This window comes from Polyodon spathula, chromosome 17, assembly GCF_017654505.1.
Source record: "Polyodon spathula isolate WHYD16114869_AA chromosome 17, ASM1765450v1, whole genome shotgun sequence".
In the NCBI taxonomy this organism is placed as follows: Eukaryota; Metazoa; Chordata; class Actinopteri; order Acipenseriformes; family Polyodontidae; genus Polyodon; species Polyodon spathula.
Window position 1 is genome coordinate 7453657 of NC_054550.1, and position 15297 is coordinate 7468953.

The 15297-nt window shown below is 35.4% G+C and overlaps 1 protein-coding gene across 1 annotated transcript in view; it reads left to right on the forward strand.

The window, feature by feature from the left end:
* Nucleotides 1-15297, forward strand: part of otog (otogelin) — a 52208-nt gene that overhangs the window by 6832 nt on the left and 30079 nt on the right. Inside the window, exons 13-20 of the mRNA XM_041276374.1 lie at nucleotides 1966-2098; nucleotides 2230-2407; nucleotides 3063-3187; nucleotides 3924-4136; nucleotides 4435-4600; nucleotides 5683-5757; nucleotides 6180-6223; nucleotides 6571-6736. Coding sequence (XP_041132308.1) covers nucleotides 1966-2098; nucleotides 2230-2407; nucleotides 3063-3187; nucleotides 3924-4136; nucleotides 4435-4600; nucleotides 5683-5757; nucleotides 6180-6223; nucleotides 6571-6736 — 1100 coding nt within the window. The remainder of the gene's footprint in view (nucleotides 1-1965; nucleotides 2099-2229; nucleotides 2408-3062; nucleotides 3188-3923; nucleotides 4137-4434; nucleotides 4601-5682; nucleotides 5758-6179; nucleotides 6224-6570; nucleotides 6737-15297) is intronic.

Genomic DNA, 15297 nt, shown 5'->3' on the forward strand with positions numbered 1-15297 from the left:
ACACAAATGGCAAGCACTAGTCCAACTAAAAGGAAGATCCTGCCCCAGGAACCTACTTATGCAAACTCTCTCCACACTGTTTGGGATCAAGATCCCCTATAGTGCTCTACTTCTGGGCTCCTGGAGTCCCGACATTCTCACGGCGACTCCAGACTTCAAACTGCCTTTTTGGCTAGGCAATGCCTTCACGAGCACAGTCTTGGAGTGGAAGGGTTTTGTGTAGTAGTTCCTGTGTAGTGGACGCTCTCTTTCTTGATGTCAACAAAGCAAGCTTTTGCTCAGCGCCCTTCTGTATGGCTGTGGCCGTGCTGTAGCCTCTCGATCTTATTTGAGCACCGCGCTGCCTCCCTGGGCACGCCCCCCAAACAATCCCTACCTTCTGATCAGCTCAGCGCCGGGTGAGCCTATCTGCTCAATTAGTTCCTTAGCAACACATCTCCTGTTTCACGTCCCAACTGCTTCCATAAAGGCACACATGCACCCAAGAACCAGCGACAGGGTCTCCCTGTCAGAGTAATTGACAAATGTTTGTTTTTTGTTGTTACTATTTTTTGTTTTTGTCATTGAAAGGCATGAACAGAAAAAACATTGCTGCTCAGGTTTTATGTTAAGCCATAATGCATTCCACAACAATAAGATACAGGAAACTCTATGAACAAAATACATGTCTTTAGCCAAAGTTATAAGAAAACTTTTTCGGAATTTGACAATAATGTCATTACACCCAATAGGTAGCATTCAGTGATTGAGACCTTTACCATGAGTGTCAGTTGAAGATAAAAGGCCCTCTCTCTGAACTGTAGTATGTAGTGATCAAACCCCCTAATACTCTGACAGGTACAACGTGAAAAGCTACAAAGGCTGTGATCCTGTCTGCTACAAAGCATGCAATCTTCTAGTGCCACTGAGCTGATGATATTAAAACTCATCCTGCGGCAAGTGGAATCGGTATAAAATGTCAGACACATTCTGGACAAGGAATCAGACAAGCAATTGACTCGGATTACCTTATCTGTGTCTTGAGTGACAGTCTTAGCGTCTTTGTAGTTGTAGATAAAGAGAGTAGTTGTGTTTAAAAAAAGAATTCTGTAAAGTGCCTGGTGAAAGAACCAGCAGCTAATGTGAGAACACCTGCTGATTGACAGCTATGGCAATATTATGAAAGAAGCAATTCAGAACGGAGATTTACTGTCAGGTTACATTTCTCTCACTTAAGACTAGTCCTGGGGAAAGACAAGTTTTCTATGCTTGTTGATTCTTACAACACACGTTATAATTGATTGCTGTAGCTCTGTGGGGAAGTTCACAGGTTGTAAAACAGGCTAAAGAGACATTCACTGATAAGCAGCTAACCGTAAAGGTAGACAGGTTACAGACATAAGTGTTTGTAAATATACTTGTTGTAATTGCATGCCATTTAAAATGCCAATGCTCTAGATGTCTTATAGTGTTCCTTGTATGGAGAATCCCTTGTATGTTCCATTTATCTTTGCATGGCTCTTTTTCTTATACTGTATCTTATGAATGACTGGCTGATTCATAACAGAAGCAGAATACAATATTGTATGAAGTGGTGATGTTTAGTAGTGTACAGGCAAAGTACACATTTATTGTAAATATGCCAAAATTGTTTGTGAAGAGCCCATAGTGAAATAGCAATACATTTCAATCTGATGGGAATTGAAGACGGAAATTTACCATGCATGTTTGAAATTGGACCATATGCATAACCACATGACTGAAATGACACACACATCCATGCTATTATTTCTGGTGGTGTCCCCATCTCACACGCTTTTGCTCATCAGGGGCCCAGTATTTCAAGTATTAAAGTAGTCCGGGACAATACATTTCAAACCTGTAATTCTTAAACATTTTGCAAGTGTTATGTCAGTGGTGTGTATTAACATTAATTTCAGATCTCTGTTGGTAATTTATAATTTATTAAAACTCTTATGTCTGCAGAACCTGGATGGAGCCTGTATCCAGTCAGTAAACATCATTGTAGATGAAGATCCAATGAAACAGATCACAGTGACTAATATGGGAGAGGTGTATGTGTCCAACATGTACCGAATCAGCCCACCTTATTCAGACGGTATGTGTAAATCCCATACAAAATGCATTAAAAAAAGCATTAGAAGCATGCTTAACATTTTCAATATACAGAGCATTTAATATAATAAATATAATCTAAATGTGATCTCTCTCTCTTTCTTCCTTCTTAAGCTGTATTTCAGATCCATGAGCTCTCATCTATGTTTTTGCAAGTTAAAACTGAAGATGGATTGCGTTTGCAGTACAACTGGAAAGAGTTAAGGCTGTACCTGCAGGTAGATGAAAGCTGGAAGGAAGACACTGTAGGACTCTGTGGAACCTTCAATGGAAACATTCAAGATGATTTTCTGTAAGCATTGCTCTTGAACATGGTCCTGAACTTGTATGTTACTTTACAGTGTATGCATTTTTTTTTATACAATGTACTGAAAGCTAGATGAAGTAATGCAATGACAACCCAGTACCAATGTAAAGATACATTTTACTTATTAATTTCTCTATTTTCCTTGGGAAATTATATTGAGACATACTCTTGCCTTTAAATAATTTGAAACTTAGCTGGGGTTTGGGACTATTTTTGCCTGTTTACTAAATATCTTGCTATCCCTGAATAGACAATCATTTGCTTTTCAAATGTATCACACATACTTCATTGAGCAAGCCATGTAACAAGTGCAGTGGTTCCCCAAAAGATTCTAGGGTTAACAAATGACTGGAGGTAGGATATGTACTGCACATTTATCCCTATTCAAATCTACCTTGGTATCCTTGAAAATATAATTTCTCCCTTTTCAAAAACAGGCAAGTTCAATGTCAAACCAAAAGACATCCATTTTACTACCAATGCAGAATGACTGGGTGGGATTGTATTCTTCAATTCCCCCCATTTAATGCATGAGTTTAGTAAATTCGTAGTACACTAAATATGACAACTTCATCCTCAAGCAATTACTAACACATGTTTTACAGGAGAGTAAGTGACTACAGCCTCTTCTTTTCTGCAGATCCCCAGCAGGAATGATTGAAAGCACGCCTCAGCTGTTTGGTAATTCTTGGAAGCTGTCCTCCTCCTGTGTTCCAGTCCACAACATTCCACAGCTTGACCCATGTGACATACACCAGCAGGCAGGTAAGTCTTGGAAAGCATATCCTGTAGAACCAGTCCACTGATAGAGTTACCAAAAACTATCCAAGTAAATAGAACACCACGATTAGCATCCCTCAGGTAGGGAAAACAGTTTAAAGGAAACAAGAAGCTATCTGCTGCTCGGCAGTTCAGATGAAATCTAACAAACATTTAAAACTTAGGGTTGTACTTAAGTAATCTTAAGTAATTAGGTGCTTTTAATTAACATATAAATAAATAATCTTACAAGCATTCTCCATATGTTATGTGTTTCAATATATATATATATATATATATATATATATATATATATATATATATATATATATATATATATATATATATATATATATAGCTCAGCTCAAAGAGCCCCAACGTTTCGATATGTTGAACATATCTTTCTCAAGGGAGCCCATATATATATATATATATATATATATATATATATATATATATATATATGTTTACAATATGAAAAACAATATATATATATATATATATATATATATATATATATATATATATATATATATATATATATATATATAAATTGTTTTTCATAGCTGTAAAACATATCAATACATATCAAACTATTTGGCAGCCATGGAGAGCTCACTTATAAATCTTTGGTAATGTTAGAGAAGCACATAACCGAACAGACAGTACAACCTTGTTGTATTGCGAGTTGTCATATTTGTTACAAGTTGAACCTTCCTCCTCATTTGCATTATTTCAGCAGCATCCTACGCATCTGAAATGTGTGAGATCCTAAATAAAGAGCTGTTTGCCCCGTGCCACGAGTACCTGAGTCCCACAGCCTTCTACCAGCAGTGTAAATCAGACACCTGTAAATGTGGGGAGACCTGCCTGTGTGGAGCTCTGGGTCATTACACTCGACAGTGCAGAAAACATGGAGTCATTATAGACTTCAGAGCTCACGTATCAGAGTGTGGTAAGTGATTATATTAAATGTAAAGAGTTTACTGTAGTTCCTTCATTGTGGGATGGGAAGCAGTTGGCTCCAGCCTTAATAATCATCGCTTTGCTTCAGCTATTCCTGAACAAATGGGAATAAAATGTTATCTGATCATGTACTGTACCATGGGTATTAACATTTTTGTAAATTCTTTGCTCATTAAAAATTCCATATTTAAAAACTCGTTTAGAATTTTAAATTTGAAGTTCTGTCAGATTGTTCTAATAATCAATGTTACATATGAAAATACACCAGTAATATGTATATTTTGCAGCTGCTCAATGCCAGGAAACAATGGAATATGGTACCTGCATCTCCTCCTGCAATAGAAACTGTCGCTCCCTGTCCTTGTCCGAGGCCTGCGGTGAGGAGTGTGTTGAAGGCTGTGTGTGCCCTGGTGGCACTTACTACAACAGCAAATCCCAGAAGTGTGTGCAAAAGTACGTAACATAACTGTATTTAGACATTGTAGACACAACAGTTTAAAGGGTACATTATTATTGTTTTTGTTATTTCATAACACACAAATTTTGACCGTGAACCTGACTTAAATTGTTTACATGGACGTTTCAAAGTTCCTTTTGGGGAAAGGACAGGGTGTACAAAAAGTTTTCAAACAACACTAGTTTTTACAGCAAGTGCAACTGCACTGTTGTTACTGATTCTGTCCCTTGTCGTTGAGATGAAATGAGGTTAAAAGCTCTATACCCTTACAAAAGTTTACTATGGTATTTTGGCAGTTTTATCATACTGTTATGTTAACGTGTTAAATTGTGTGTTTTTAATAGTGTTGCAGTTGACAGGCTTGGTATGGATCTAAGCAAAGTTACATTAAGAATGTGTTCACATATTTGCTTTAAAAAAACAAAAAACAAAACATGTATAAATGGTAAATGGGACTTAGAAAGAATGATAGGAGTAAAATAGGGTTAACAGTTTTTGCTTTTTAACTTTTTTTTTTTTTTTTTTTTTAATATTACCTCAACACATAAAGCCTCATAGACTTGTGCTTTGCAGCATTTGAAATTGGGTACAGTAGTTACAGTACAGTACGATCCCAAAAGCTGGCCAGTATATTTTATTTAGAGATTGTGCATGTTACTGTAGCTTTGTGTCTTTGTTCTAAAGTTGCATTAAGGAATTTGTAGTGAAACTACCCATTCATTCCCCAGGAACCTGTGAATGACACAGATATCTGATAATCAGCACTAAAGGATTTGTAATACAGAGCCTGATGTGTTGCAACAACTTATACATTACAAAGACCTTTTCCTTTCAGGAAAATAGGTTTAGAATGAACATGTGATTTCAAGTTACAGTATATACAATAATTATTTCTTTTTTAAAACTGCAGAAAGGAATCTCTTGACTACAAAGGCACTAGCTTCTACTGTGAATTGTTTATGAAATCCCAGAATCCTTTGCTTTAGCTCTAGCTGTTTTAATGGAAGGCATTAAAATAAATACAAATAAAAACTGTATACTGTTTCTAATGTGTTATTAATTGTAAATATCTTTACAGAAATGAGTGCTCTTGCAATTTCCTGGGAGCGGAATATGCACCAGGGGATATAATCATCATGTCTTCTGGAACCCAGTAAGACCTACTATATTTTTTATAAACAACACACCTTGTGAATTAGAAGTGCATATTCCCTACACAACTGTCTTATAATTTGTCAATGTACCTGGGTTTTTCAGTGTATAGGAATCCTATGGCGACAGGGCCACTCCACAGGACCTCTGACACCTATCCAGTGGTCTGGGAATGTGTTGTCTCAGACATGTCCTGTAATATTTTTTTTAGTTTAGAAATCACACTTTATATATTATATATGAACTTTCCCTTTTAAAAATTAATCAGAAATTTGAAGTGCCTGCTCTGTTTTCATTATGCCTTACAACAATTTATTAAGCTTTTATCATGGCATATTGTAGTTTCTGTAGTAATATATTTACTGTACAATACATCCTAGGTAAGCAACATTATATGAACTAACAATCTCTTAATCATTCTAGAATTTGTAAAGATGGCCAAATGATGTACCAGGGTCCCAGTATTGGTAAGAGTATTTATTTATTTTTACTTGCAGTATGTATAAACAATATCTCTGGCAATGTTTAAAATGCCAGCAGTTAGTAACACAAACATATCAGAATAGACAATAAAAATGTTTTCTAATGTTGCTACAGCTACAAAATGATGAAGTACAACTTATTATATATATATGACGAATCAAATTAATAATAATAATAATAATAATAATAATAATAATAATAATAATAATAATAATAATAAACCAAAATGTGTCTGCACATAAGTGCAAGATTCAAGAGTATACCTAAGTATAATACATATTGTTTAAGTAGTTGTAACACATGAAATATTATGCGTATGTGTGTTTTGCAGACACAAAATGCCCCCCCGGCCAGTTCTATTTCAAGTGCAGTGATTCTTTAGATAGTTCTACAGTGAGTAAAGGAGTAACTTGTGAAAGGACATGCGAGAGCCATCTTCTGAACCTCACCTGCTCCGGTCATGGTCACTGTGTTTCTGGATGCATTTGTCCACCTGGGTAAGTCAGAAAAAAAAGTATTTAAAATGTTTAGTTTCAAATATGTTTGGGTACACTTATTGAAAGGCTTGTTCTGATAACACGTTCTTCAATACTTTTGGAAATAATTTGTAGCAACATATTCAACTTTTTTTTCATTTCTGGATGTGTTTATGTTTAAAAAGAGTTCAGCAGGTTCACTAGTTGATACTTTAATGACCACCTGCCCTTCATAATGCAAAGAAGACGACTGATATATCAGTATTCTGGTTGAATGTTTACTTGATTTATTATAACCAATGGGCTCTAAGGATATCTGGCTATTAGCTTAGAATGGCTGTGTGTTATTTAAATAACTACTTGAGGTATGGTACTAAGGCATTCCTCACTTTACTTGCTGTGTTTATTTGTCAGTCTACAACTGTTAATCAAAGTAGAACTTCATTGATTCTGAAAATAGTTTATGAAAGTACCTGCTTTTGCAACCATTGACATTTTAGTTTATCACAAAAAGTTAACTTCCCTGACTTTTGTAAGAAAGTTTAGCATCTTTCTAAAAATCACTTTATTTCATTGCATTGCTTTATTAAGTTTATTTTTAGGACAGTACTTCTATACGTACTCTAGTTTCTTGGCAGGTAAGTTCACACCCTCCACAATCTCTAGAGAGTTTTTTGGTTAATCATGTAGGAAACCAGCTATTACTTCAGTTCGATGTGGGTGTAGATCAAAGCTGGTTCAGGTCCAATTTGTGGTGGAGACACAGGGCGTAGTGAGACCATTGTTGTGCGAAAAAGGAAAGGAAGACTTATCAGTTCAGGTACCAACAACCCATGAACACTGCCTGTCTGGGAAGGTCAGTAGTTACTTTGGCTAGTTTTGTGTATAAATGTCTTTGTAATGTCAGAGGGAGTTAGCTAATCCTTTCCACTCTTCAATTTCAAAACCTTTAAGTGTTACTTATTTTAGAATCTATTCTAAAGATCGTATTACTTCCTTTTTGGTCGCATGGTAAAACCACTGGGTTTGTGGTTCCCATCATATAATTATCCTTCAGTATACAGCACAGAAATTTAGAGGCATTAGGAATAATTTTCAAGGGGGATTTCCAGGTGCTGTAAAAGGTTCCAAAAATAAAAATCATCTGGCGAGGTCAGGGTTGATCAAATCAGCACCTTAGTTTAGCTGAGTGCACTTTAGGCATACCTTCAGTATGGAATGCATTACACTTCATTACGTTAATCTTGTAATGGAACATGTACCATAATAAAAGTATGAATAAACAATCACTGTGTAGACTCGAGACTTCAGTATCTAAAATGGTAGACCTATAGCATTCAGACTGGGATAACTCCATCTAGCTCAGGGCTGACCAAAAATTGCCATGGACACAAAGTTTTACTAGTTTATAAAATTTCAGAAAAATCATGCATTTAGGGGTATCTGTGCACAAGTTACGACCACACAATCAGAAATTGATTGTAATAGGTGCGAGCTGTAGTAATGCATTTTTAACCTTCTCACCTCTCGGTGGCTAGATCAGCGAACACATAATGATCCTCAACTCTATTCCTCTTGACAGATCAAACGGAGTCGAGTGTTCTTTATGGTGTGATACCTTGACACTTTTCCTTTAATCATACCATATTAAATTTGTTTGCAAAAGATGCTTTTATAGCAACGGTACATTATTACACTTTAACTATTACCAAATTGACAATACCATTTAACCCTATTTCATTACTAATCATTCATGTGTATTTTAATTATTTGTTTTTAAATAGGATTCTATTCAAATGAGACTTATTAAAGATTGTTGTTTCATTGTTTCAGGAGCTACCGTCACCCTTTCCTTCTTTCTGCAGCTATTTTGCGCTCACTTTACTTTTCCCAGACAGAATGGCTTTTGTTTGAGAAGGCAGCGAGGGAACCTGACCTATTTTACTTCATTATTTTTGTATTCCTAAAAGACAGCATTTTAGTAAACAGGGAGAGCTAACTGGGCTCTTGTTACTGAAACCACCCACTTACATATGTAAAATACAATACACATCACTTGGCCAAATATATTGCAAATACATTTTCCAATTTTTTTTGTTGTCGTTAAAGTTTAAAAATGAATACTATCAAATGCTGAATATGGTTTTGTGGCAATCTTCATAATAGTTTAAGTAAATTTGCCATTATTTAAACAATCTTCTTAGAAATAGTTGAAAAATTGTACCAGAATAGAGTATCTTACCTTTCTGTTAAAAAAGCAATAGTGTAGGCATGTATAAACTACAGTGATTAAAAAATCTGAAAATGAAACTGTTCTAGAAGAGTTTGCAGCTATCAGTACTGTCATTTCAACTTGGATACAGTAGGTTTTCAGTAAGACTGCTTGAATCCAAAAGAAGAACGACGAAAATAATAATCATCTTGAATTAATTTGATCTTCCACATCCAGGTTAAGGACATCATGGCTAATAATTCTTTTTCGAGAATGCAAATTAGTCTAGTCTTTTTACATAATGTATTAAATGAAAGATGATTTTGGTAGAAGTTTTCTATTGTCTTTCAATCCTGTATAACCTTTTAGTGCAATATCAACTTTAATCAACCATGGAGCCAAAAAAAGAGTAAAATGGCCTTTATCACCTTGACCTTTAGCAAAACATATTTAATTGTAAAAATTCTGTCATGAGAGATTCATAAATTCCGTAACTTGATATTGTGGCATATAGTTTAGAACAAATAGTGTTACAAAGACCCCTTTTACTGCAAATAGAGACAATGAGTTGTGACTATTCATGAAGCTAGGTGCAGGGCACTTTGAGGCTGAAAATGCAGCACTGAGGACAGACTATCATGGGGTGTTTTTTGCGTACAGGAAAAAAATCAGGCTGAATGCAATAATATATATATATTAAACTCATTGCTTGCTAGTGCTGCCTCTTGGTCTGTTTATTGCTGTGATATTGAAGTGTGCAGGAGGATGGCCAGAACAGGTATAAAGTCAGTTGATGTGGAAAATATTTGCTCTTGACATTGTGCAGTTCAGTTTAGAAATGTGTTTTTTCACAGCAATAGCGGTTCATTCGGGCTAACTGAGTGTTATGCCCACCCTGTTTTTAATGTCCCATGCTATATAATGGCCCTTGGAGGGGAGGATTTAGTATGCTAGTGGTGACATATACATATCCGGGTCAAAAAGCACGCCACAAACTTGGCATCTTGTATGCCTGGGGGCATAACTCCTCCTTGTGGATTTTGATAATTGCAGTCCAATTAGTTTGGGATCAGGGTAGGGGATGTCATTTCTGCAGAATGTTTTATTATACAGTATAACTAATGCAACTAGTGATATCAAAGAAGAGAATCAAAATAAATGCAAACCAAGTCTGACAGTTTCATGGGTAAGACAGAAGAACCTCTTCTATCCAAACTGTTTCTGGGAGGTTATTCAAAAAGGTCATGCTAATAAAGCAGCACCAGATGTTTGACTGATGGAAAGGTTGCGAGGTTACTCTTTCAAAGCAGAAAAAGAGGTCTGGATTAAGGGGGTTCTACTTTGCACTAAAGAAAAGTTCAAGTTCAAGAATCCTGTTAACCCACTGACTTTCTTTGACTTCTAAATGGAAAGCAAGGGCCAGTGCACTGCTCAATATGCTGGTCATGCCGGGAGAGGAATAATAGAGTTTAGTATTACACCTGAGATTAGCAGTCTCTGCCATGGTCTGTAAAAGCAGCTCTATCCAAACTGTTCCTGTCTGCATACCACTTCACAAGGACACAGGTTAGTTGCTAAGACGTTTGATATCCACCTTCCCTATCTTCATTCATTTCTGTCACCACAAGTATTTATGAAGCAGTATTCAATTTGCTGTAAGAAGATTGAGAAAGTGTATAATACTCTATGCTTTTTAATTATAAATGAGACTTTAGAGCTAATGAGACTTTAGGGTCTTGAAACTTGACTCAATCTCGGGCAATAAACTGCCACCACGATCAATTATACAGCAGACAATGAGCACTGCCTCTGACATTATTGCTTAATTAGTACACTTTTATCAAAATCTATTTATTTAGTTGTCTGGTTTTTGGAAAACAGGTGTTTCTTTGGCAGCAAAACTATGAGTTAAAACTGTTTGAAAATAGCATAGTTTTAAAATAAAAATGATATAAAAATATTAAAATACTGAAATATATTTAATTGCATTGGATTATTTAAATGAATGAGCCAATATTATTAAATATCAATATCTAAGAAGAAAACCCACTTTATGGTCGCTGCAGAGTATGTTTTCAACAGGCAGTGTCTCAGCTCCCTAACAGCCCTAGGGAGACAGAGCCGAATTAGTTGGAATTACTTGGTTAGTTTTATGTGGGAATAGTCAAGGAATCTCCTGTCAGAGTTGTCATCTGGAAACCAGACAATGCTTGTATGTAATCCCCTTTAATTGTGAGATGGGAACTTCAACCCCAGAGAAGCCTGGGGGCAGGATTAATATATTACAACAAAATACTCTCAGACTCTGGTCAGATTATTATAAAATAGCAGTAATTACATTGTGATTCAATACATTGTACAGTAATAAACGCTGAGGCTCAAGTCTATAATGAACCTCCTGCATTCTTGTGAAATTGCATTGCAGGTGCTTGTGATACAGTTTTTAATCAAATACAAATATTAAAAAACTTCTTAAACTGGGTCTTTTTTCATTATGCTCTTTGTTATATACGATTTCTTTAAAATCAGTCAAAGGAGAGGTTTAGGGTACATGCAGAGCGGTGCATCCTTGTGCTTTGGCCTATTGTTTTGTTACATAGATGAACTTCCTCTCTCCTCTCATTCTAAAATGTTATCCTCCAAGTCCATTCTCATGACATATCCCGCAAAAGTATGAGAAAGGACTTAAAACAAATTAATAAAGTTGATGACAAATGGAGTTCTGTGATTAAACTCCAGCTCTATACTGCATACTTATTTGATCTGTCGCTGCCATATTCATTAAAATAGCTGGGGAGAATGTCAGCACAAATCAAACAGCTCCCTGACCCCTAAGTAGTGTGGAGAAATTATTACTATTATAAATATCCTAAATAATAAAGGACTAAAATAATAATAATAATAATAATAATAATAATAATAATAATAATAATAATAAATTATTATTATTATTATACCCATGCTTACAACAGGAGAGAGAGAGAGAGAGAGAGAGAGAGAGAGAGAGAGAGAGAGAGAGAGAGAGAGATATTTAATTGTATAATATTGAGAAGGCTGAATTGTGGGCAGAACAATGCCTGTTCCCCATAATACAATGGAGGTAAACAACCGTGGTCGTTACAAAGACTATAAAGCATTCCTTCAAGGTAGCAGTGCGCACATCATTTGGATTTGAAGGTCTGGGTTCAAATGTCCCGCTGCTTTTATTTCAAATAAAGATATATAGATTTGAGGGTAAAGAAATTCCTTAAAAATACTGTTATTTACCTTGACAAGTCATTGATACTAGGCTGATAATGTAAAACCCAAGAGTTTTGTGATGATGGAGAAGTTTGGGTATTGATAGCTTATCCAGTGTAACACTACTATAAATAGGAGAAACAGTTCCTGTCAAGATTTATTGCAAGTTAGTGCTGTGTACCTGAAGGGAGCTGTACCGTGTGGTACCTAATTTGAACAAGAACTTAATTCTAAAACCTCTGAGCTTTTGTAAACTGTAACATTGGACAATGGGAAACACAACACAATATATTCCCACCATGGCCTTCAGGGAAATGTCTTGCTAGGAGTTTCTTATACCCCCCGCTTTGCAGTTCAGCCTGTGTAAGGAGCGGCAGCTCAAAGGCTTTTGACTCATTTCCTTTGAGAAATTCTGGCATGCACCTTTCTTTTTTTTTATTATCACATTTGAAAATTGGAGCATTCCAGCAGTAATGAAGTTCTGCAACTCATCCAGGGTTTTTTCTCTCGATTCTATAAATCGCTACTTTTTTTATTTATGCAATAAACAGATGGCCTGGCAGATCAGTGACCGGTAAGATCCTTAAAAGAATTCCTGAAAACCTTTTTTTTTCTTTCTTCTAGAGCATCAGTGCCTTTTAATTTGAACAAGAAAGGGTGTGCAATTCATTAGAGAAATTGTAAATTTGCAAACTATTTAAATAAATATTGCATAGATGCTGTTTGCTGCTCTGATAGATATGATTGGAGTGGGGTACCAAGTCATTTATCGAAGATTAGAATAGGTAATTGTAAACTCCAGCTTGGATCAAGTGGCTGAATAGCTGCTCCGATTAAAAAGATTTTAATTTCAATAAACTAATACATTTCTTATCTCAACCATGTAATGTTAGTCAAGCATATTTGAGGAATGCAGGTTTATTTACAAGAAGATGTGGTAGTGACTTATTGCAATAGTTATCAGGCGTGTTTTAAAATGAACATATATATTTTTTAAATGTTGTATATTCCATTTGCTTTATTAAACCATTATGCCCTGACTTGACACACATTTAAAACATATTTGGCATGATTAACCTTAATCATGGGCACCTCAATGTTACCTTAGTTAGACTTGGTTTTATATTTTTTTTAAAGCCTATTGTTATTTCTCTATCCTGGTAAACTAGCTGATACAATTACTAGAGCTAGGGTACAATTTAGTCATGCTTTTTGGAGATTTTTTAAAATAAAATTATCAATGTGATTGCTACCCTGTGTTGTATGAAGACATTTGTTTTGTTTTCTTAAAATGTGTATAGATATCGGAGCGTTATTCAATTGTTACATTAGTTACGGAATTCCACAGGGTAAATGGAATAAATGTGGCCATTCTGCAAGTTGCTTACTTCATCCTGGCCAGAGGCTTACCAAGCCTACTGTATAAGCTGTTGCCTCATAAAATAAGCATACATGTTACATTGTTTAATATTGCACCCTGTAATAGTATTCCTAAACTGCTAACCCAGTTAATTAGTTGGCAGAAGTGGTGCAGAATGAGTCATCTACAGTGAGAACACTTTTCTTCACTTCCATATTGTAAAATTCTTTACAGATTTAATAACTGGCAAAACCAATGTACACTAGAAAAGTCAGCTACAGGTTTGGGGTGGGGAGGGGTGTTATTCCTCATTAAAAAGCCCTCAACCATAAAATTAAATAAGCAGTTTAGTAGAAATTAATTTATAATTATGGCAGCATGCCCCAATGCAGTTAAGTGCCCTTTGTGGCTAGAACAGGTTTGCTTCTATTTTATTAAGCCCTTTACAAGAAGCTGTTATTGTAAAAATGCTGTGTTTTTAGTATAGAAGATAAAGCGACTGTAGCCAAATGTATGTTTATACTTCAGCACCTTTCCAGTTCTTTTGAAGTGACATGTACTGCAGTTTTGTATTTTACGGGGGTAGGGGTGTGGGTGAGAACTAAAGGTAAGGTCTTGCCATCTATGAAAAGGGAAACCCACCTTACAAAAGTAGGAGCAAACAACTTTAGAGTCATTGGGGTGTATTCAATTGATATAAACATCAGCACCATTTGTGTATCACATCCATGACTGTGAAAGCCAAACGTCTAGCATTGTGAGTCTCCTACGTGTATTTTTACCTGTACAAATATGTCAAACAATGAATTACAGAACATCATTGTGGTTTAAACACCAACAGTATTTAGAACCACTACAATTTTTGATCAATTCAATAACTGGTTTATTTATTTTCATTAAAGTTCAATTAAGACTGGGGCAAAAGCCTCTTTAGTGAAGGGTACTCCAAAATACAGCAGATACTTGCTGTTGTTTTACCATCTGGAAGATATGCAATTTGATTGGAGTCTTGCTTTGTTTCGACTACTGTTATTTTACAGGTCATTTGCTACTTAGAGATAGAGACTTGCAGTTAGATTGAGTCAACGATGAAGCTATTGCATGCTGTTGCTTTGCAATACATGGTACATATTTTCCCTGTTCTTGAATTTCATGATTGGTTTCAGATACTACTCACATTTATATTATAAAACTTACACATCTTAGCCAGTCAGGTTCTGAGTAGAGAGACCATTATTTTAAAGGTAAGTGCTCTCTAAAAGCTAAAAGGACTTTAAAGTCTAGGCAATCTCTTTAAGCAGCGACATCAATTTCAAGCAGCCTGCGATATAACCTTAAAACATATTTTAAAAAATGTCTGCATGCAAGAAAAACATTAGTTTGGTTTATTATATCATTAGTACCCTCTGCAGCAGCCATTTCCTGTAAATAATTGATCTTGTCTTTCATTAAGAGCGCTTGCATTTGGTTTGGGAGTTCTAACTGTCGCCCAGGTCGATTATTGCATAGAACTGATAATGATTGCTGCAGCAGACATGCATTCATGATTAATTAATACTCTTAATGTCTTATATCGATCCAAATTTAAAAAGTACAGCATATTGGACTGTATTCATAATACATATATGCATCTAAGAACATAGAAGACTCTAAGTAAAACGTGTACGTGAACAAAAATACATTGGCTATAGCTCATACCTTACAATGTGCATCTACTTTTTAAATTATTTTATAAAATATGACTTACTTAAAAGATAATAATCAGATGAT